The sequence below is a fragment of the Taurulus bubalis genome, assembly GCF_910589615.1.
Source record: "Taurulus bubalis genome assembly, chromosome: 11".
NCBI lineage: Eukaryota > Metazoa > Chordata > Actinopteri > Perciformes > Cottidae > Taurulus > Taurulus bubalis.
This window is the reverse complement of record NC_136599.1, coordinates 4507599-4530780: the sequence shown is the minus strand read 5'-3', so window position 1 is coordinate 4530780 and position 23182 is coordinate 4507599. Positions and strand designations below refer to the sequence as shown.

Here is a 23182-nt window from a genome sequence, read left to right as displayed (position 1 = left end):
GTTGAGGATTTCTACATTTCCCATGCACACCAGTGGAGTGGACTCACTGGGAAGGTGGAAGGCCAGGCCGGAGGGACGCATGGGTCCGTCAGGGCAGTGTGGGAAAGAGGCTTTACCCGAGCAGGTCAAGAGTCAGATGTCTGTGAGATTGTCCCTAAAATGTGCTGTCAAAGCCGGTCAGTGAGGCCGAGGACAGACGAGGCCTCTCGTTGAGGAAGATATGTCGTCTCAAAAGCTGCACCAATCGATATTCTTCACTTTATTGAAGGTTTGAAAGACAAAAAAAGGGATTGAATAATCGAACAAAGCTCTTTAGCCCCTCATTGTTTCCCTATTTGTTCACTCATGAGCCTCGCTTGCAGTTTTAATGAAAATGCTCTGATTAAAAAAACACTGTACGCTTCATCTGCCTGCACAGAACCTAACAGCACGAAGACAAAGACAAGCTGGTGAACACATAGTGGAGCACTTAGCAGCAATAAGACAACAAGAAACACAACTCCAAATGAATGCTATTGCTGTTAGCTGTCTGTTGGATGCTTACGTTTGCCAAAGCGACTTCATAAGGGGATAGAAATATTGCGTTTATAGCTCTTTCTATTAACCCCCAACAGGCCGCAAAATAGTGGTGTGGTGGTAAGGCGTCGTAAAAACACACTTCATCCAAACTCCATGTATGCAGCCTTGAACCAAGGCAGTAAAGTTGCTAACAGGCAGCTAAATAATGAGCTCTAAAGCTCCTTTAAGCTGCAGAGCTGCAGATTCAGGTGATACTTCTCTGTGAGCGACCCTTTTTCACACTGTTATTTGATGCATTGTTATTATAAATTGATTATAAGATAAATTTGGGTAGCACTTTATAATAAGTACACACTATTTCGCATTAGTAAAGCATGAATAAACACTGAATTCATCATATATAAAGCATTATTCCAACATGAACATTCAATAGTAACTCATTAGTGTGCAATTCATAAACACAGTTATAAATGTATATACTTTACTAATACTTAACTAACGAGTAGTACTTGAATTAATCATGAATTGCAGCATTTTTACTTTACAAATTATCTTATTAATCATCTATAAGTCCTTAATACTTCATTTACAAATGGGGAATCCATAATTTGGGGAATCCATAATTTATTATTTAAGTATGAAAACCCAAGCTTATTAATCAAGAATTAAACATTTATAACTGTCTTTATGAATTGCATACTAATGAGTTGCTAATGATGGAATAATGCTTTATAAATAATGAATTCAGTGTTTATTCATGCTTTACTAATGCTAAATAGTGTGTACTTATTATAAAGTGCTACCCAAATTTTGTTTGATAAAAACAGGTCAGCACAGAGGTCAATTTTATGTCTTTCATAACTTGACTTTCACCACGACGCATGCATGATGACAAGCTCAAATTATTAGGATACCTCGCTGCAATACGTTGTTAATGTTGTTGTAATTCACCACTGCCTCTATAAACATCATCATTGTCTGGAAGACCTGCCCACAGGGAGTGACCTCTGACCTCTGACCTCTGCTGTTGCTGTCTGCATGTTGTGGACCCCCACATATCTCCAGATGGGCTGGGTGGTCGCAACAGCGCCAAAAACAGGACCCCGACCTGACAGGTCAGATACTGTGGGAATCCTCCCAGTGTGTAAACCCAGTGCAGAGCAGCGCTTGAAAGATGAAGTGTCAAGAGGAACTCTACGGCACACAGCTGGTTCCACACGGGGCCTCCTGCGGAGATACCTGCCATTGAACTGGCCTTGAACTAAACCAACATTTAAGTTGTGTCTTTTCCCCTTTAGGCTGTTTATGTGAGAATCGATACTGCGGTGCCCATGGGGTGCAGTGCTCTTTGCATGAGGAGAGAGGTCTAGCAGCACAGGGTCAACACAGAGGTGTCCAACTCTATCTGCTCCACAGATAAGGCATTGACAGCTGTGGGAAAATGACACAAGACATGCTATCAGCTGCAGCAACAAACTGAAATCCAAATTTTAACTGGATTGTTCTCATGAAATTGGCCATTCTCGACGTCCAGTCTGGGCGTTTCAAAGCACATGTTCGGAGGTTTAAAGTGACTCGAGTTTGGAGTTTTGGGAAGAACTAATCCTCCTCCGAGCATCGTCTAACCCCTCTAAAAGCTTCTCACGGCCCTCGCAGACGAGGTGTCCATCCCACCGACGTCAGCAATCTCATGGAGCTCTGCACCCCTGCTTTCTGTCTTCGGTGCTTTTTTCTTTTTCAGCAAGAGGTCAAAGATCAGACCTGTCACTGGGACCTGTTTATCACAGCAGGGGTTGTGTGACCAAGTCAGAAGGGTTGGAGGTGGAGGAGGGGGTGGGGGGGCAGGTGGAGCTTGTTCTCTAGTGGTCGCCCCCAGCAGAGCTCCCAGCCAGAGCCGGTGGCCCACAGGGAGAGGAGCGCATGGTATAAAGAGGGTCCCGGGTCCAGACTAGCAGCAAGAGGGAGCGGCAGATTTCAATACCTGCGATTTAATAAACGTGGAATATTCGCATTCACCGGGGAAGTCGCCGTTGCACGTTCAGCCTTCATCTTCATCGCCGGCTGGTATTATTTCTCCGCCCGTCCTCGGTGATTTCAACATGGCTCTGCTGATGATGTATTGGATGTGTTTGGTTGCTCTGTCATCCGCCGTGACCTCCAGCCACGCATTGAGAAGGTGAGAGCTGCATTCCTCCGTACAGGACGTGAAGACAAATGGGTTTTGTTTGTTCATTATTATAGCTAATGTTTTCAGCATTGACTTGACATGTGTTTTTGTTCATTTTTCTGGCAAGTTGTGGAGAACAAAGCCCTCCGTGCTTTGTAAAGGGGCTCGTTATTCTACCGGGATAATAAGCAGGCATATGACAGCTGAAATATAACGTGATAATTAAAAAATAGATTGAGAATTCAGTCATGACAGACGCAGGGTTTTTTAGCTTGTGACAGCTGGAGAGGAATTATCTCTGTTTGTATGATCTTTTCCAGAATCTCCCTGAAGAAGATGCCCTCCATCAGAGAGACACTGAGCGAGTTGGGGGTCTCCGTAGAGCAAGTCCTGGCGGAGTTGGACAACAACAACGGGACTGTTCCCACTCCTCTAACCAACTACCTGGACGTGAGACAATTTAGCGTGTTATATATTTAAAAGGAAGACTTCTCAAACATGTGTGTGTGTGTTTCAGAAGGTCATGCTTTTGATAGGAAATCCAAATGTGCTGAGGTGAAGTCTCTGTTTTAGTGTTGAAGGGGAAAAAAACGACTTTATTCTTGAAGGTCAGAGAAGTCGTTCATCCAAGAGGCTTCAGCACGTCTCCAAGAGTAAAACTGAAGGAAGGATTTTCTTTGGGTTCGAGTCAAACTTATTAAATTGTGTACTTCGTGAGCTCAAATACAATTTGTGTCTGACTGATAACAAATAAATACTTGTATCAACATCAAAGCCATATAGGAATTCACCGGTTTCGGAAAGCCAGAAATGAATTCATCAGATATTTATGTTTGCACTGTTTACCCTGAACAGACTCAGTACTTTGGGGAAATCAGCATCGGCTCCCCGGCCCAGATGTTCAACGTGGTGTTTGACACTGGCTCGTCAAACCTGTGGGTTCCTTCCCAAAGCTGCTCACCTTTCTCCACTGCCTGCAGTGAGTGTCCACACACACAAACCCAAGATCACATTTACTGAAAGTGGAGTCTACCTCCCCATGAAGTTTAAGGAGTTTGCTTTTACAGCAACTGACTCTCACCGCTCTCATAGTAAATGTTTTTGGCCGACAGCTGTTTTCAAGAAAACAAGGGGGGGGGGGGGGGCAGATATTTCTCTCGGGAGTTGGTGGAGACCAAAAATTAGGATCAAATTGGGCTCACATTCGCCTTGTGAACTATGACCCAACATGAATGATAATGTCGTAAACGTGTTCTATACCATATCAACTTGTTTGCGCTTCCCTCAAGTGGGCAAAGAACTAAAGTCTGCTTTTGCAGGTTTAAACTAATTATATACATGGTTGTGTTGTTTTTGTTGCTTTTAGATATATGATATGTTGGAGGAAATATTGTTCCCGGATACACGCTGATCTTACGACTCATATGCATTTTGAACTTTCAGTTAATCACAACAAGTACGATGCATCCAAGTCTCGGACTTACATTGAGAACGGGACCGGGTTCTCCATCCAGTACGCCTCTGGGAATGTCCGGGGATTTCTGAGCGAGGACGTGGTCGTGGTGAGTTCCTAAAACCTTTTCAAAACCAATCTGTACCTAAGGGGGACGGGGGGGTAATTGTTATATAAAACTGTAAATTATAGTTTTTTTTTAATGATTTTTTTAAAATAAAAGTCCCCAACTGTTGTATTGATGTATTGGATGTATTGAACACCACAAGTAATACACAAGTGAAATATATGGTTTGGTACAAGAAAAACATTTGGGCCCAAATGAGACCTCGTCTGAACTGTCTGTTCTAAACCCTCTCTAACTTTGTTCTGCTTCACTTTATCAAAGTCAAGCTTTGCAGAGAGAATGTTCAGATATTGTGCTATGAATTGGGTTAGAGAATGTTCACATATTGAGCTATGATTTGGATTAGAGAATGTTCACATATTGTGCTATGATTTGGGTTAGAGAATGTTCACATATTGTGTATGATTTGGGTTAGAGAATGTTCACATATTGAGCTATGATTTGGGTTAGAGAATGTTCACATATTGAGCTATGATTTGGGTTAGAGAATGTTCACATATTGTGTATGATCTGGGTTAGATTTGGACCTTAGAGCTGCATCATTTCAAAGAAATAATCATCCTGAAAGTGATGTTTTTATAGGCGGACCTGAAACCTTTTCGTTTTTGCTGTGTGTCATCTTCATTTACTCTTAACCAGTAACATATAGACTAATATCTACACATCTGAACAACATCTCACATGTGTACCTTTTATTATAACCAACATTATTCAAATAGCCCTAGTGGTTGCAGAGAAACACTCTTTTTAGTTTGGGTATGACATTTCCGAGCAGAGGCCTAAAAGTAGATTGGCTAACACTCAGTAAAAAAGATGAAAGGAGTCTTTTCTTTTCATAAATAGTTGCTTTAATTTCCTCTCACGGGTTACATGTCCGACCATTGACCCCCAGCTTGTTTTCGCAGGTCGGCGGTATCCCCGTGGTGCAGGTGTTCGCCGAGGCCACCTCTCTGTCGGCCCTGCCTTTCATCTTCGCCAAATTTGACGGCGTCTTGGGGATGGGTTACCCCAACGTGGCCATCGACGGCATCACCCCAGTGTTCGACCGCATCATGTCTCAGCACGTCCTCAAGGAAGAGGTGTTCTCCGTCTACTACAGCCGGTGGGTTGAGTCCGCCGACCGCCTCGAGCTGCTGTGTCGTTTTGACTGGGACCAGCTGGGCAGAGGAGAAAATCATAAGATTATTATTATAACACTATAAGCTTTTTTTGGGATGTCAGTGGGACAAGATGGTGTTTTGAGAATGTTCCTCTACATCTATCATGATCAGATATGTGAAAAGAAAACCAATTGAAGAAGAATGATGATGATCCCCGTGAGTGAGAGGTCATAGGACTGAAGTGCATCTGAAGGGAGAGTGCAACCGCAGATAGAAAACACTGACAATGAGGAGGGGGGAGAAAATAAAGACTTAAAATGTGGTTTATTTATTTTTTCAGGGATCCAAAACACTCCCCTGGTGGAGAGCTGGTGCTCGGTGGCACCGACCCAAACTACTACACTGGAACCTTTAATTATCTTGACACCAGAGAGACGGGCAAATGGGAAGTTACGATGAAAGGGTGAGATATTTGCTTTATATATTATAAAGTGTGTATGTGTGTGTGTTTGCACTCCAAATCAGTAACAATATGTCTTGTCTACCACCTCCTCCTTCATACTTTCAGGGTTTCCGTGGGGATGGAGATGCATTTTTGTGCAGAGGGCTGCACAGCTGTGATTGACACCGGCTCCTCCTACATCACAGGCCCGGCCTCCTCTGTGTCGGCGCTGATGAAAACCATCGGAGCACAGCTGGATGAAAGCGGAGTAACTTTTTACACACGCAACATTGTTTCCCACGAAAACGCTTGTCTGTAAAAAAAAAAAAATGTAACTACCCGCCCTTACCTTTTTGATCTGTGTCGTTCATCAGTACAAAGTCAACTGTAACTCGGTCAAGACGTTGCCCAACGTCAGTTTCCACCTGGGTGGCCAAGAATACTCCCTCACCCATGAGGATTACATCTTGTGGGTAAGCAGGGTGGTGGATACTGACTCCGTTTGGTAAAAAACATGCAGTGGCGGTTGCTAAGCACGTTAATATTGCTTCATCCTTCCTACTCCACTACGTTTCAGGTGGAAATAAGTATCTCACAGCTGCAGACACTTTGTTATGAAACAGAGCATTTTGTAAATTATTTTTTCACAGGCTACCACACTGTTGTTTTTCGGTAGTAGAAATTGTTATGCAAGAAATTAGTGGAATTTTTCATGCAAGACTCGTAGAATTTGTTATGCAAGAAGTAGACATTTTATTGCACAATAATTTTGACTAATGGATTGCAGCGTCTTTCACTCGTGCAAAAGCTCAGCGTGCTCCTTCTCAGTGATGACGCAGGCTTTTCCTTTTTTTTGTGACTCCAGCAATCGCGGATGGAAGGGGACGTCTGCACCGTGACCTTCAGGGCCTTGGACGTGCCGCCCCCTACAGGCCCCATCTGGATCCTGGGAGCCAACTTCATCGCCCGCTACTACACAGAGTTCGACCGCCGCAGTAATCGCATCGGGTTTGCCACCGCTGTGTAACGGGAAGTCCCATGCGCCATGTTGTCCCATGCGCCCTCCCTCTCTCTCTCTCTCTCTCTCTCTCTCTCTCTCTGTGTGTGCTGCCAGCTCCTCTTGGCCCAGTCCTCCTTTTCATAACTCGAGACAAAAGCACATCTGTTTTGTAAACACTTTTTTTTAAAGAAGACAGCACATTAAAGATCACCCTCTTCCCATTTGTCTTGCAAATCCTGCTTTCTGATAGTTTGCACCAGTTGCACTTCTCACCTTTTTTTGGTTTGTTATTATTTATAAGCATTTTCCAGCAAATGTGATGTGTGTGACCGCTGATAATTATCACACAGTAAATCCATAGCCGCGTTGTACCGACGTAACCAGAATAAACTTGTTTAAAATGTGACCGGAGCCTGACTTCATTAACGACTGCATTGTTTATTTCCTGAATGCCTTTTCCGACCATGTGAAAGTCAAGTTGAGAACAGATTCCTGCAGCAGATTAAATCAGCCACGCCGGAGCCGTCACGGAAATATTAGACATTCTTGATAGAAAATTGTCATATGCATTGCTATCCGAAAACAATTAGAAGCACGTTGGTCTCATGTGTTGCAGGCATGTGTGCTGCTTGTCTATGTTTAGTAAGCAACGGTTACGGTAGGAGCGAGTGCCAGATACATTGTCACAGTTTACACAAAATCATCCCTTTTTCTAGTTTGGGCAGCTCGTGTTCCCTGAAATTACATCGTCTTTTTCTGTACAGTGTATTTTGGTGTTAAAAAAAAAGGCCACACTCAACGCCAGTTGACAGCGGAAAGCCTGTTTTTAGCAGCAAAGTAAACTTGTCCCTTCAGGGTGATTTTTCTAACTGACTCGACAAAGACACTTAGATCTGCTTACTTAGCAGACCCGAAGAAAAAAACATCAAGATAACGAAACAATAAAAGCCCAACTTAGCTCTTCCTCGCATCTCACATCCACGAATTGTCTGTTTGGGATTTGATCTGTTGGCAGTCGGCAGCGGGGTGAGGGTGGATCTCACTGGCATTCAATCAACAGTGCGTTCAAACCGCTGCAAAAACATTTCTCGCAGATGTTAGGAGAGTTATTCGGGTTGGAAACAAACCAGATTGACCTCCGTGTTTCACTAGATATTATATATATATATATATTATTATTACTGCCAAATATTTGGTGGATAAATAGCTCAAATATGTATGTTGGAAAGGTTCTTTCTGGAACAATTGTCTTCCTTGAAAAGATCCCAATCTGTCAATCAATTGGCAGTTTTCAACATCTTGGCACAGTCACATGTTGCGTAACGGTCGCTCGTGTTTATATAACTTTCATCCTTTCGGGAATATCAGTCATCGTTCTGGATGTACAGTTTAGAATTTGTGAAAAACAACGTGGTGCTTTCTTTCTCCTCACTTAAGGATAATTCATCAGACAATGCACTTCATACACTTGGGCACTTCATAGATTACATACATTTGTTCATTTTGGGCTCGTGCACATCAACCTCTCGCCAAGAGATTAATGAGTAAATGTACAACAGTCTCCACTAACCGCCTGCTATCGATCATCTCATCTGACTCTTGGCAAGTCAGTGAATTAATGGAATTTCCCAAAAGGTCAAAGTATCCATGAAACTGAAGCGGTGGAATCACAGGGGGCCTAAATCTAAAACCTGATCACACACACGATCCCCAACGCTCCACGGAACAGACATCGGCTAATTTAAAAGTGGAAGAAGACCAAAAACCACCAAACGTGTTTTTTTTTTTTTTTTTTCCCGTATCTCAATACTTTCTGGCCTCACTTTGCCATCTGCAGCCCTACCAAGTCTATTATTTCCTACCGTGGAAGTAAGTATTTTTTTTAATGGATCACGTGGGTTTAATTTGCAAAGTAACTACAGCTGTCAGTTAAATTCAGCTCTTTATCAAATGTGTTACTCTGAGGGATCATATGTGGTCCAGCAAATCACCTCCATGGGATAGAGTTCCTTAAACCAGAACAGATGTTATCAGCACTGACGTCAAGCTCCCACAAGCTTAATCTGTTTGAATAATTCCATAAGAGTGTGTGTCGAAGAAAACAAATACACCCGATACTGTCAATCTGCATATCCTGGGCCCCAGGCCGTGGGTTTAGTCAAACGGTGGAGAGGTGGGAGGTCTTTAAAAAGGACTGTCTGTCAGCTGCATCTCGGTTTGAACTCACTCTGTGCAGGAGGAGCGCATCAGGCAATGCCTTTAAGAACAGCACCACATGACATAGTGTCAAATTTTCTCACCGGCGAAGTTTCTTTCTGTGGAGTGGAACTGACTATATGAAAAGGATCTCTTTGCTTCAATGTGTGTGACAGAGGAGTCTGGTGTTTTCCACTGTCAAACACGTACCAGATGACCGTCCTTGTGGCAACCCTGATTCAGAGCAAAGCTAAGGTAGGTGAGAACCGTTTCTCTGATCCTCTGCCGTTCAGACAAAACAGGGGAAAAAAGAATGATTTTCTTTTGTAAGTCAGTGTCGGAATTTCTTTTTTTGCTTTATTTCTTCATCTGACCTACATGGGGTGGAGCAAATCATGTGACAGGTGACTTTTACATCATGTGCTCTTGCATTGAGCACATCCCACTCGACATTAATAATTGTATTAGATTACATTTATTTGATTACTACCCATCATGGGGACTCGTAATAACAGTCGGAAATTTGGCTTGGATTGTCTTTCAGCTCACAAAGTTTTGCTTTGGGAATCACTTTTTTTATGTTCTGTTAAATGCCACTTTTACCAGATTATTGTTTTTAATCTGCTTTGATAGTTAAAACCAAGATGGAACAGCTTTTTTTTCTTCCTTTACCTTCGGGTCTCAGCAGTCGATGTGCATTCTGATTTAATAGCAAACTACAACACATAATTATAGCGGCACACAATCGTTGCAGAAAACTGCCTACATTTTATGTTTCATGAATCAAAAACCTTAACAAGGGTGTTAAGTGTGCAGCTCGGCATCATATTAGGGGCAGAAAAACTCATTATGAAAGGAGTACTTTGTGTCCCTGGTAGCTTTCAAAGAATTGTCTTTTTCTCTCTCAACCGCTCAGATGTTAATCGGCCAATAAATAAATCATGTTTTATTGCTTTTTGTTGGTTTCGCTGCCGTCTATCTGGAGTGTTTGTTGCAGAAGCTGAACACACAGGTCAAGTGAGTCAATGGGAGGATTTAAAAAGAAGAATACGTTCCAGTGCAGACATTTTTCCTGCAGTTTGAGGAACATGTGCTTGTCACCATGTTTCAATCTTCAATAGAAGGATGAAGTCCATCTGGATCCCATTTTCCCGTTGGAGCTGCCAGAAGGTGCTTGGTAGCAGGCATCATCAGCAACGGGAAGAGTCTCCACGGCTTTCCCTCCATGGTAGAGGGCACTGTTTGACCGCAATGCAATTTATATAACTCAGGCTTGGTTCCTCTGAGGTCATTTAAACATCAGTCACTGGTGGCAGTTCAGCAGAAAAGGCGCCACACATATTGCAAGAACTCAAAACCTGACACTTTAACCCAAGTCAAGAAGCAGAATTGCACAAAAATATTGTCCCAGGGTGGAAATAAAGTGTTGTAACTGAAACGGAGCTGGCTCTGTGTGTTTTGGATGGAAAGGGAGAAATGTTCGTCTGCATACTGTTTAACTATTCTGGCACAATCAGCAGGACATTCCATTTAGGTTTGCATTGAACCCGGTTCTCCTTGTAAAATAATTTATAAGAAAGGGCTTTTTACGAAGACAAGATGATCACAATTAGGGAGAGAAAAGTGAAATGTGGAGCGAGAGAGAGACTCCCATGTGGAGAGCATTCACATTGAAATGGTTAAGTTCAGAACGCCCCGTTGGCCCATGGTTGGGTTGGTGGTTGAGAGCATTCCTCAATTTTTTTTGTTTCTGTTATGCAAAACCTACTCGAGCGATGTTTGTCAAGTAAAAGTATTTTTGGAGCCGAGTAAAAACAACCCACGTGTATCGGACGTAAAGACAATGAGTGGGAGCCACAGAGGTGTAACGTATGGTTGTGTTAGTTGCAGGTAAAGTGTCTGTGTGTACTTATGTTCCTGAGCTTCCCCCTGACTATGGCTGAGGTCCCCGGTCCATGCAGACACTCCATCACGAGGGAGCACCTGCTCACAGTCAGGCATCTGGTAGGTGTTGAAACATTGGAAACACATGTGTTGAATCAACATCAGAAACAATGTGGCGGTCCTGCAGCGCTTCCCGGGCTGAACAACTCTCCCCCCCCTCGTTGTTGTTTCTGCAGATGGATAACCAGTTGAGGAGCGGGTGCACGATAACCTACACAGTCATAGAACGGAGAAGTTTGGTAAGGTAACTTTTGTGTTATGTGTTTTCTTCCCCTTCAAAAAAAAACAAACACTTTGATTCACTTTCCAACTTTCCATTAACTGTGCTTTCAAGTTTATGACCTGGCGTTCTGTTTTCACACAGAGCGAGTGTTGCTTTGTAAAAGCTGCTTTACCCTGGATCCTGGAGCTGCTGACCACCCACTTCAAATACAACCGGGGTTCGGTCAACGACGGCTACGTTCAGTCCCTGAGAGCGCTCATCCTCAACATCTACTCTCAGAAATGTGTGCCTCAGATAAATGAAGAGGTTGAGGTGAGTGCCTGTTTGCAGCCAGACTGGATGTTACATAATGAAATCAAGAATGGGGTGGGAAGAAATGTAAAGTATGTTTCCGGGAATCTGCCGCAGGACAAGCCAGAGAGTTTTGAGATACTCCACAGAGGGTCATCTTTGGAGGCGCTGCAATGGGCTTCGGATGTGCTGTCTGTTTACTGGGAGCTGGTGACGACGAGCGACGCACCGGTCGACTGGAGCTGCCAGGACGAATACACAGAAATGTTTGTCTCCACCACAGAGCTGTACACAGAGTCGACCATGCAACATCACACAGGTGGGAATCTCTTCCGCAAAACGAATGATGCAAAGGGTGCAAAGTTCTCTGAGATCACAGCATTGGTGTCATTTTCTACAGACAGTTATGGTAGGAGTTCGGAGAAGGCGTCGCAGAGAAGACCAGTCAGAGACCTGTACATCCTCGGCTTAATCCTGGTCTCCATCTGTGGAGGACTGCTACTGACACTCACCCTCTACTGTTTCATCACGCAAAAGGTACTAGCACCTCTGTTCTGTCGATTCCTACATCACGTGTGCTGTAATGAAGTTGAGCCATGCATTCCAGTCATGTTGCACTCGAGCGGGCCTCGCTCTTGCAGCCCTCCCTCGCCGGTGAATACTGGATTCATCCAAATACGGACTGGACTTAACTGGGGAAAGTAGAAGGACTATTTTGCATCAGCATGTGCACAAAGGAATGCAAATGTGTGCATGTATGCTTATTGTCCGATTTACCATCGGTTATTATTTAAAAAAATAACAAATTGTTCTCTTTAATTGGCGAACATAATTAAAACAAGTGAAGGAGCATTTGACCCACTCATGTAAACCCTGGCATTTGCAGTTCTACAAACTGGGTGTCTGTGGCAGCTTTTCCAGGAAATAATCAAAAAGAACAATATTGGATTTCTGGGAAGTGAGAACCAAAAATGAGAACCAAAAACAGATATGCAACTTACCGCTTATGTCAATTTAAAAACCTTGTTTTGCCGTTGTAGCACGGCAAAATGTTATTTTATTTTTTTAGCACCTTATCATACACAGGAGTCATTCAAAGTGCTTTACAGGCGGTGAAAGAAAGAAGAGTAGACGTATACAACAAGAACAATGTAAATACAAACAAGTTGTGTACCACTTAAAACGTAAATAGTGTAAGTAAGGATAATGTCCATTATCCGAAATGAATTGAAGCCAGAACCATTTTTTCACAATACATTCACTCCGTTAGCCGGTAATGGTTTAGAACCTGGAACAATCATTACCATCCTATAAAGATCTCATGCAATGGAAATGTTGTTCACTGCTCTAGAAAATAGGACGGTCCTTAGACACACCTTGGCAACTGAAGATAATTCTATTTAGTTCGGCTCATAGAACCCTTTGGCCTCGGCTACGAGCTAGAAGCTAACAACAAGCTAGCAAGATTCAAAGTCAATAACGTTGCGTACGGCTAACGTTAAAAAAAGTAATTATAATTTGATGTTTAACAACAAGGCAAGCTATGTATCAAGCCCTGCAATGACAAATCAATCTTAATATAATATGTGAGACCATGCGTTCTGTCGGGCGCAGTCTGAAGTAGTGAGACAATCACTTGTTGTCAGTGAGTTGGGCGGTGAAACTTACTCCCGGCAGCGAGTGTGTCACAGTTGCCATTCTGTGGTGTTTAGAGAATGAGGCACTGACAAACTACACTCATTGTTGTGTAATAAGTTATTCAAATGTATTTTTTTATGATAAAATGTAATTTAGCAGTTTCATTGCTAGAAGCAGAAACCTGATAGGGGCCGCCAAAGAGAGCGAAATGGAGATCTTTGAAATGGTAATCATGTTGCTTAACCCTTCCGACGTGGGTCCGTGCTGAACGATGTTCATGTTTTGTAAATATTCATAGCTCCGCGAAAAAACGGCACAGAAATATGATTTAAATGTTGCTGGAGGCGCAAGACTTTTCACTTCCTTGTCCCTTTGTCCGTTAGCTCCTACGTGACTCTCACAGGAGCTCTCAGCCTGTGGAGTCTGTGTCGAGGTTCGCCTTTCACCGTGATTTGTCGATTCATGTGTCCGTCAACATTTTGTGTAAAACCACTCAGGAAATCAGGAAATCCCTAAGCACCCACCCACCTACACTACAAAAAGACACTGGTTTTCAGTTAGACAGACAACATACCTACCCACCTGAAAACCAGCGTTTTCTTGCAGTGTACTGCAAAACAACACTGGCCGCAGAGAGACGGCAGCTCAGCTCAGATCAGCTGCTCAGTTTTACTCGACGCGACACACGACCATGCGCTGGTAAAGAGTACATAGCACATACATACAGAGTACATAATTTGTTCTTGTTCTGAAAACTGTTCTTGAAAAAACTAAACTGAAACTGAAATATGCACATTGTGTAAACATAGTAAATAGTTTGTTTTTCTTTTTAGTACATATTTTGACTCAAATATATATGAGTAGGAATAATAAATATTTTGTTTGAAAACAAAAACTCTTTGTAATACCTTCTCAACCCCAGAACCCCCAAAAAGCCCTTCGTCGAACCTTTTCATCGATCTCCCAAGCTCTACCAGTCTAAATAGGGCCTCTGGTGTGATACAGCAAAACAAACGGCACATCCTGGCCTTACAAGTAAGTCAATTTGTCATGTTTATGACACTATTCCACAATAAATATCAGCATAAACCATAAGTATGACTCGAAGGGACTCAAGAGTGACCTGGTTTTTGAAAATATAACTTTTCATATTGATAGCATGAAGCTACACGGGATTACCATACAGTTGTGGAATCCTTAGAGCCTACTGAATCCACCAATAACGCCAAATCTGCTGGGAAACCTTCGCCAAGATACGCACAACGTTGCCATTTATGTCCAGCAAAAAATAAAAAAATGGACTTACTTATGGCTGAAATATAAATCATCAGGCCTTGTTTGGACTCTATAGCTTCCTCTCAGCCTGCAGCACATGGCTAGAGTGAAGCGAAGACAATTCAGGGACCAGGGAGGGAGTGTTTTTTTTTGTGTCGGCCGAGTTGACACGATCGCTCGAAAATCCTGAACTAAAATAATTATTAAAAATACTTAACTTCACTCAATTAAAGCCAAACTTCACACATGTACTCCTAACATATAGAGATATGTTTTATATTAGATTCATTAATATAGTTAGGATAAGAAAAAACAATTTACAGTTTTTATTTCTTTTGGATTTCTTTTTTCCTTTTCTGTGTACTATCATAAACTAGTATACCACAAACACATAGATGAACGTATTATCTATGTTCACAAGGGTTTTCTGTATATTATAGCATTTTAAATTATTCAAATAGACCTTGGGGTTGAGGAAATATTTAGTATTTAGTTGAAAGCAAACCATTCACAATTTTCGGCATTAAATTGGCTGGGATTAAAAATGTTTTTCACTCCTCAGTCCCATTTTATCTCAGTCCCTCTCTTATTTTGGTGAAAGTAGTGTCATACAACACTTTTGTGAACCTAAGACCTTTGCTAAACCAATGTCAAGCACCAAAACAGTTCGTCCACATGAGTAAAGGTATGTTTTCAAAAAAGATATAAAGAATTAAAAAAATTAGGCTTCAATTTTTCAGCTTTAGGGCCATATTTTCTCTTTTCACTGGTGCCTTAGGACAATGGTGCCTCATTATATAGAGAGCTGTTCTGCAAGTGTTGATGTAACACATGGGTGTATATCTCATATGCAAGTGTGTTTAAAAGGTGAATTTAAGAAATTATGTAAAATTGAGAAAAAGGCCTAAGACCCTGAAGGGTTAAGTTGAAGGGGACGGTTTGAGCTGAGTCCTTTGATTAACATGTCTTAGTTTGTTGTTGTTTTTTTAGACAAGTTAATTCCCTATTGTCATTTGTTTATTGATTTTGTTCTTTATGAGCATTCCTATTCGGTGAGGACCAACATACAAATAAATATTAAGAACTTAGAGTAAAAACTCTGAAATAGCAGCAGCTGCAGTTAATTCCTGTCTGTAAATGTGTGCAAACATGTGCATATCTTTATCCTATCCAGGTCTATACTGTATAGTTATTTAGTTCAAGCATTATTTTCAATACACATTTGCCCTTATTCATGGAAACAATATAATTCAATATTCAAACAACTCCATTTCACAAAATGAATAATGCAGCCAGCAATCTCTATCTGGCAATCTGGGAATGGTTTAGCCATTCCCGAGGACCCACCCTCCCTGGCTGGTGAATACTAAGCATGGCAAAAGAAGGTGGGGGCTGGACCTACTGGTGCTATTCTGCAGCAGCATGTGCAAAAAAGCTGACGTGTCGAATTTTATGCATTTATGCTCTTTTTCCTTTTCGGGGCTTTTTGGCACGATCAGCTTCTGTTTCAAATGATAATACATTTGGGGAAAGGCAACTTTATTTCTATGCCACATTTAACACCCCAGAGCAATTTTATGTGCTTTACACAGGGTAATAAAAATACTGATAAAAGCAAAAGACTTAATATTTTTAAAAGTGCAAAAGTACAGACACGTGATAGAAAAATGTAAAAGTAAACTAATGCAGTGAACATGAAAGGACAAAAGAACACAACAAGTCCTCCCATGTTCGGATGCACAATTAATTATATTTGAACAGAATGTTAACTGTAAAAGTAATCAACACCAGATGTGTCTGCAACGACCACTACTGTCATGTTTGAGTGAATAAATACAATCGCAATGTTATGGTTCATATACAAGAAGAAAAAAAAAGTATTTACACTTAACAATAATCATGGAAATGCGAGGTAGATGCCCAATAAAGAGGCCCTGTGACCAGTCAGGAAGCTTTTTGGGGCTTGAGAATATGTTTTGCAGTGTTTAAAACTGTAACTTACCCTGTGCACCGATCGGCAAGACCTGTCTGCCCCAAAGACAGCCAAGGTCTCTCTCTCTCTCTCTCTCTCTCTCTCCTCTCTCTCTCCCCCCTTCAACCACACCCTAACTGCACACACACATAATACACACTCAGCTATTGATATGCATCAATGCTGCGGAAATAGATGAAAGATACTACTTAGCTAAGCGTGCAAATCCCGAAATAAACAATTTCTAGTCCAGAGTGGAAACAAGATTTCAAAGTGAAGCAGGTCTTGGTCAGCATCTGGGTTTGTCTAATATCATCTTGGACATTATTCCAGGTATGCGTTGCATGATAACAAAATTCTGCGTCACCGTGTTTTGGTCGAACTCTTGAGGCGAAGATTCTGAAGTGAATTCTCTGAGTGGCTGGTAGCCAGTGAAAGTATTTTATAACTGGTGTAATGTGGTCATGTTTTCTAGTTAACGTCGGAAACCCTGGCAGGGGTCTTTTGTTTTTAGATGGTAGCCAACAGACCAAGCGATGGATTTGACGTGGCGTTTGAAGCTCAAATCGGAGTCCGAGATAACGGTTTAAAGATTCCTGGCTTGACTCTCAGTTATGAGACCATATTCTCTCTTTCTCTTTGTTTACATCTATATATTTAAAAAGCAATGAGCAGCCACAGCCTGTGGACTAATTCCAATTCTTTTGATATTGCTACTGGCTAACAAGCATGTGTTGTAGTTTGGGATGCAACTGCAGTATCTGCAAGAACATGCAGGCTGCACATAGCAAGGCACCAGTTGGTAGGTGATAGTCAGAGCGGCTCATGGTGGATTGTAATTCCAACTACACTAAAACTGGAGGGAAGTTTTGAGCACTTTGTCTTGCATTAAATTGCATCATAGCTCCGCACAAGTGGTGAGTTAACGGCAAACACATGGCTCCTCTCGAGAGCCTCTGACAGGTTGATTACATTACATTTCATTCAGCCGACGCTTTGTTTTATCCAAAGTGACTCATAATAAGTGCATTCAACCATGAGTACAAACTCAGAACAATAAGAATCAAGAATAGGTCTTCACTAGTCTCAACACACAGGTTGTGTTTATTATCATGGCTGACTATCAGTCTTTGTATTGATTGTCCATGTGCTTTTTTAGCTGACTGTTATTGACCGGCAGAGAATGCACAGACTTTGCACCCAAACGCAGACCAGACAGGCACATGTGCGCAGTAAATTATTTCATTTATAAGAGAACCTGTCCAAAAGCAGGCAGGTATACGGGCGGGTATAGGACCTAGACTCCATGTGATGGGAAAGATGAACCCCTAAAAGAACAAAGGAGCAGAAGAGGTATGAAAGAAATCTCCACACAAAGAGCAAAACTCACAGAAGAAAATCAGGAAACACTAAACTGGAATGAAGAGCATGAAACAAGGGAAAATAACACAAACAGAACACCCAAAAGTCAGAACACTAAATCCTCTACAGCTCTCGACAAGATGCAACATAATCCAATCTTCTCTGAAGTCATTGGGCATAAAGCCAGACTGCAAATAAAGTTACAATTTGGCCCTTTTCACAGGCCAGGGCTCTCTTCCGTACATGTTTCGAGGGAAATATACTTTGTAGTGGATTGCATTTGCTTTTGACGTAACACAAATCACTTTTTAGAATTAAAGGGGATTTATCGGCAGAAAGGGAACATACTATTCACAACTATAGGATTTAATTTGTGTGTAAATCACCTGAAACTAAGGATGTTTCCATGAGTGCCATGTTTCTACAGTAGCCCAGAATGGACAAACCAATCACGGGCTGTAGCGACGAGCGAGGGCCTTTTTCCTTCCCTCAAGGCCGCTGTAGTTCTCTAAGCGAAACAACAGTGTTTATGTGTCAAACTAAATGGGATCATAATTACTTTGATCAATTGCACCTGTGTTCACGGGCGTGTCAAAATGGCTGCTGTAAAAAGGGCCTTTTGTTGTTGCAATAAAGGGCTTGATGTAGTTGTTAACTCTCTTGTTTTTTGCCTGCTAGCCATTGCCTTCTTCTTTTGCTGCTCACTTCCTCTCCTTTCTTGCCTGCTGTTAACCACAGTGTGTGGGTATATGTTATATGTAAAACATCAGGTTTAAGTGCTGAACCCTCTCTCACTTTAATCAACATCACCTGTGTGATCCGTGTTGGGAACAAGGGGCATGAGAAAGTGGAAAGCATTGGTCATGACATCACTTTGGACAGATGTAGTTCTGTTTGGAACTATTGGGTATGAAACAACCATCACCATGTTTGTCTCAGTTGTTGTATTTATTGTGTCATGAAGCCTAAATTAAGACATGTGCTAATTTATTAGATGGGGTTTTACAGGCACAGTTGTTTGTAATGGTTCTCAGATGAATCAGCTTTGTGGTCAGAGTATGCCGCTGCTCTATGTCTTCCCAGTATATGTACAAAAAGCGAGGGGCAACCTCTGGGTCTAGAAAGTGAAGCCAATGCTGAAATGTCTTAAAACTTGCAGTCCTCCTAATGGCCATCAGGGGGTGACTCCTCTGGTTGTATAGAAGTCTATATAAATGACTCTACTTCTCTTGATGTATTCCCTCAGTAAACATTGTAAACATGAGTTTATTTCTCAATCTCTATTTTCAAGTCTTCCTCAATACAGCATGATGTTCATTTAGTAAATGTTGGTGCAAACAGACCATAACGCAGGCGATGCTTTAGGGGCGGGGCTATTTTAGTTGCCACCACGAGTCGTCTGTGTTTCGTCTTACAGCTTTAACCCTTTCACAGTGCGTTTTCACTTCATGAGAGTTAATTGTAGCCTTTTCGGACGCCTACAAATGTCTTATTCCGAGTTTAGTTGTACTAGCTTCACCCTCTTGTGTCACTTCTGGTTGCAAAGAAACAAGATGGCGTACACAAACCAACGTTTGACATGGCGGTGACCACGTCCCCCTTCGTGCAGTCACAGCCATGGGGGCACGGTGGTTTGCACCCTAACCTCAGCAGCAAGGTTCTGGAGTTGAACCTTGGAGTTTGCATGTTCTGTCCGTGTCCGATTCTCCCGCAGTCCAAAATGTGCAGGTCAGATTTAAATGCTGAGTCGAACTTGCCCAAAGGTGTGAATGTGTGTGTATGCCGCCTCTCGCCCAATGTCAGCTGGAATCAGCTCCGGTTTGCAGATGGTTTCCGTTGTTATGGATAATGGATGATTGGATGGATGGAGTCCCATCATAGTCCCATCATAGCAAAATCATAACTTGCGGCTAACCTGATTTTATTGTTTTCTTTCTCTCTTTTTTCTTCTTTCTTTCCTGCTTCTCTTTATATTATTTGTTTTTGCACAGTATTTTTCGGTATTTGTTTCAATCCCATATTTATTGAATACGCTAACTATTGTATAGAAGTGCCTTTGCAACCGGTTTTCTTGATATTTATATTGAATCTGTGTGTTTGCTTTGCTTTTCCCCTTATTATTGTGATTATTATAGGTATCTATATCATAATTGTTTTGCTCAATTAAACGTAGACTTCATTTGCTCGTCATGTCTGTTAACTTAGTTTAGTGCTATGTTTAAGTTCTATGAGCCAGCTGTTGAGAAGGGGACTCTGGGATGGGTGGGCAGTACATCTCGGTGACCTTTATATTCATTGTATATTTCGTTTTAACACGGAATATTAAATAAAGAGATTTATAAAAATAAAAAAATGTAAATGATAACATGCAACACTGAAAATACAAAAGACTTTAAAAGGGTCTAGAAACCGAGCCGGGATGCTTGTTGGGAGCATGGATGTGTATTTGCTTTGTCTGCAGGGGCGAGACAGAGTGTGAGAGGCTGTGAGGGCTTGGAATGGTGTAAATATGAAGGGACAGCACTTTGCTGCAACATATCACGTGACCATGACTTATTTTATACATTTTATTCCCTGATTTGAACGTCTTCCAGGCTCTTTCCTCGCGAGATGAGACGTCATTTCAAATAATCTATTTACTCGTTTTTGTCAAAACCGCTCGAATAGCAAAACTAAATGTTTGATGAATAAATCTGTGTAAAAAATATATATATTATATATATATTATGCTTGCATTCCTCTGATTTCATGTGTTTTTATGTTCCATATTTAATCCTTAATGTTGTTGTGTAAATGTTATTTATCGGGTTGAACACCCACGTGCCTCTTTGTTTACCTTTTTCTTTTTATGTCTCCATTCTTCCATTGGTAACTGCGTATTTAACGTCACATTGCAATGAATTGTGGGTAATTCCCTTCGGTAAAATTTGCATCTAATACTGATTTACGGAAAGGGTTCGTAAAGGGCTCAAAATGTCTGCCAGGGAGCCCTCAAGCATGTGACAGTGGGACAGAACTAAACCCTCTCAGAGTCCGTGAGGGTGGAGATTGGGATTGGGCCGCCGCCTGCCTCTGTATGAGCCCTGTGATGAACGGTCCAGGTGAAGCCTGCCTTCGCCCAATGTCCCCTGGGATCGGCTCCAGCACCCTAAGGATAGGATAGGATGAGCGGCTTGGATAGTGGAATGTAACCCAAAACATGTTCTTTGACTGTGAAGCGCTCCGCTGCTGGAAAGTAAAAAAGTGTATAAAGGTGTCTATAAAAAGTTGTTTACTCAGTCAAAGGAGAATTATTATTCATTATTCACACCCTTGCTTGCTGGACGAAGAAATAATGAATCACCAATAAAAAAGTGTTTCTAATTCCAGCAGCGGTTCCCTCTTCCGCCTCGTCATTCAGTGTTCCCAGAATGTTTTAACTCTGACAAAATTGTCGCCCAAATAAAGTTCATGAGTCAGAGCTCTAGCTTTGTTTCTTCTTTTTTCGTTCTTTAAAGTTTAAGAAATGAAGTTCAAGTGAATACTCGTCGTGTTTCATTTCATCAAGTATTTTCTTTCCAAAAAACAGATATCTCACAACCCTCACAGATCAAGATCGCATACAAACTCGAGGTAAGAACAACTAATGCTCTTCAAACCGACCCGTCTCTCCGTGTTTGTTGAAAGTCCCTCTAATGCATTCCTTTGCCATCTGGACCAACGCAGAGACCGGCAGGACATGGACATGGAGCCGCAATAATGTGAGTGCCCTTCCTGCGTATAACAGTTTCCACAGCTGCACCCGGCGCATGAATCACACCTGGTTGATTGCAGCACATATCCATCTTTTATTCTTTGTGTTTTCAGTATTTGTCTCTCTCTCCGCCGGCAGCAACGAGCACATCGCTGCAGCAGCAGACGGAGCACTCGAGAAGCTGCACCTTCTTTCCATCGTGAACAAGTTTCCCCATCAGTGTTGTTGTGTCTTGTTTGTCGTGTATCACGCTCGCCGTTTTAATCAGAAGCTTGGCTTTGACTGAGAGCAAAGAGGGGCCTTATTTTGAATAATATGGTATGTATATTATGTTTGTTGCGTTATGTATTGCAGATATCTTTTCCACTAAAAAAAAAGTTTTATTTTTACACTAGTTATATATGTTGAACCATGTGCGTCCATTTGCTACCACTTAACCAACTGTTTATGTTGTTTGCCAAACATTTCCATACGTTATTTATTAGTTTGACTCAACTATTCAACCACTGTATTGATAATAAAGCTTCCATTGATATCAAATCCAAACTGTACATCTGTCCAGCTTTCATATACGAGCACAATGAGCTCGCATCTAAAGAGCATGTCCGACCTTATTAAAGGATGTGGGCAACCTAATTGCCCACATCCCGTTTGACTTCACGTTTTATGACCACTCAAAAATGTCTTTCAGCCTTTGCACGGTCTTCATGCGGCCAACGTCTAAGAGTTTTGACCAAAGATAACAGAACAGTATTGTTTGAGAGCATGAATACTGGAGAATATTCTGCTAATGATAAAAACACACCGAGCTATTTTTACTGGCAGAGAGCTCGAGATTCGAACCCCGCTGGATACACACCAGTTGAGCGAGTGTCGTAACTGCCCAGGCAATGTTCCCTTTAATTTTTTTCAGCACTGAGCAAATCTTTTTTTTTATGAGCGCACATTTCAGCACTGTGAGCAATTCGCAGCCACGCGACCTGCCGAAAATGACCACAAGCCTGCGTTAGCCATAGGGGATTCGAAGAGATGGCAGCAAATGCATCAATATGTGTACACGGTTTATATTTATTCAATATCCTTTATAATGGCTGGACTTTGGGAACATTTTAATGATGGTGTTTTGCCAGTCAGTTTAGTTGAACTAAAAGGATCTTTGTTGAACTTCAATAAGGGGAGGTTATGACTGGTTCACTGGTTATGACTGATAATGATATATATACAAAATAAAAGTATCAAAGGTGTTTAGTCATTTCTCAGCAGGTACAACATTTAAGTGGAACTTCATTGAAAGAAAAATGCTAATGCAGTGCTTAACAATAAGTATAGGCCTATTAAATTGACATGGTGTCATTTTTCCTAAAGGTAGCCTATATAAACAATTTAATAACTTCATATTCTTCATATTTAAATATGTCTGAAAGTTTCATCCTACCTGTGTCAGTTTGGACTATTTCATCTAGCCCCTCATGTTTGAACGTTAGACAGACCTTTTTCTGGGGCACCTGCTCTGCATTTCTTTTCGCCATGTTAGCCTATAGCTGCTGGAGCAGGGCCCGCCAAGAGGAGCCTGAACAGCGCCGGCCCGAGCTCATGTGGCGCTCTGGGCGAGCTTCACTCCTGGCGCCCGGAGGAGGACAGCGGGGGAAAAAAAAAGATTTTTAACCCCTGAAAAAAAATCGTTTGCGCGGTCTGAAAAATCTATTTCGCGGCCACATCGACTGGCCTGCGCGGCCGCGC

The 23182-nt window shown here is 41.8% G+C and overlaps 2 protein-coding genes across 3 annotated transcripts; both read left to right on the top strand.

Moving 5' to 3' along the window:
• Window positions 1-2618: 2618 nt before the first annotated feature.
• Window positions 2619-6835, top strand: ren (renin; the record flags this gene model as incomplete). The annotated part of the gene is made up of 9 exons (XM_079226707.1): window positions 2619-2695; window positions 3007-3136; window positions 3542-3665; window positions 4130-4248; window positions 5172-5368; window positions 5707-5829; window positions 5935-6076; window positions 6183-6281; window positions 6674-6835. The coding sequence occupies 9 exons, from the start codon at window positions 2619-2621 to the stop codon at window positions 6833-6835; spliced, it is 1173 nt and encodes a 390-aa protein (XP_079082833.1).
• Window positions 6836-9137: 2302 nt separating this feature from the next.
• csf1b (colony stimulating factor 1b (macrophage)) lies at window positions 9138-21976 on the top strand. Of its 2 annotated transcripts, XM_079225736.1 has the most exons (9): window positions 9138-9259; window positions 10889-11008; window positions 11125-11187; window positions 11313-11483; window positions 11580-11781; window positions 11863-11999; window positions 21278-21321; window positions 21415-21449; window positions 21556-21976. In XM_079225736.1, exons 1-8 carry the CDS (start codon window positions 9218-9220, stop codon window positions 21446-21448), a joined length of 813 nt encoding a protein of 270 aa, XP_079081862.1. In that variant the 5' UTR covers window positions 9138-9217; the 3' UTR covers window position 21449; window positions 21556-21976. The 2 variants fall into 2 exon arrangements, 1 of the variants encoding a protein (XP_079081862.1); XR_013771080.1 differs by lacking the exon at window positions 21556-21976 and having other exon boundaries at window positions 11867-11999; window positions 21415-21447.
• Window positions 21977-23182: the final 1206 nt, after the last annotated feature.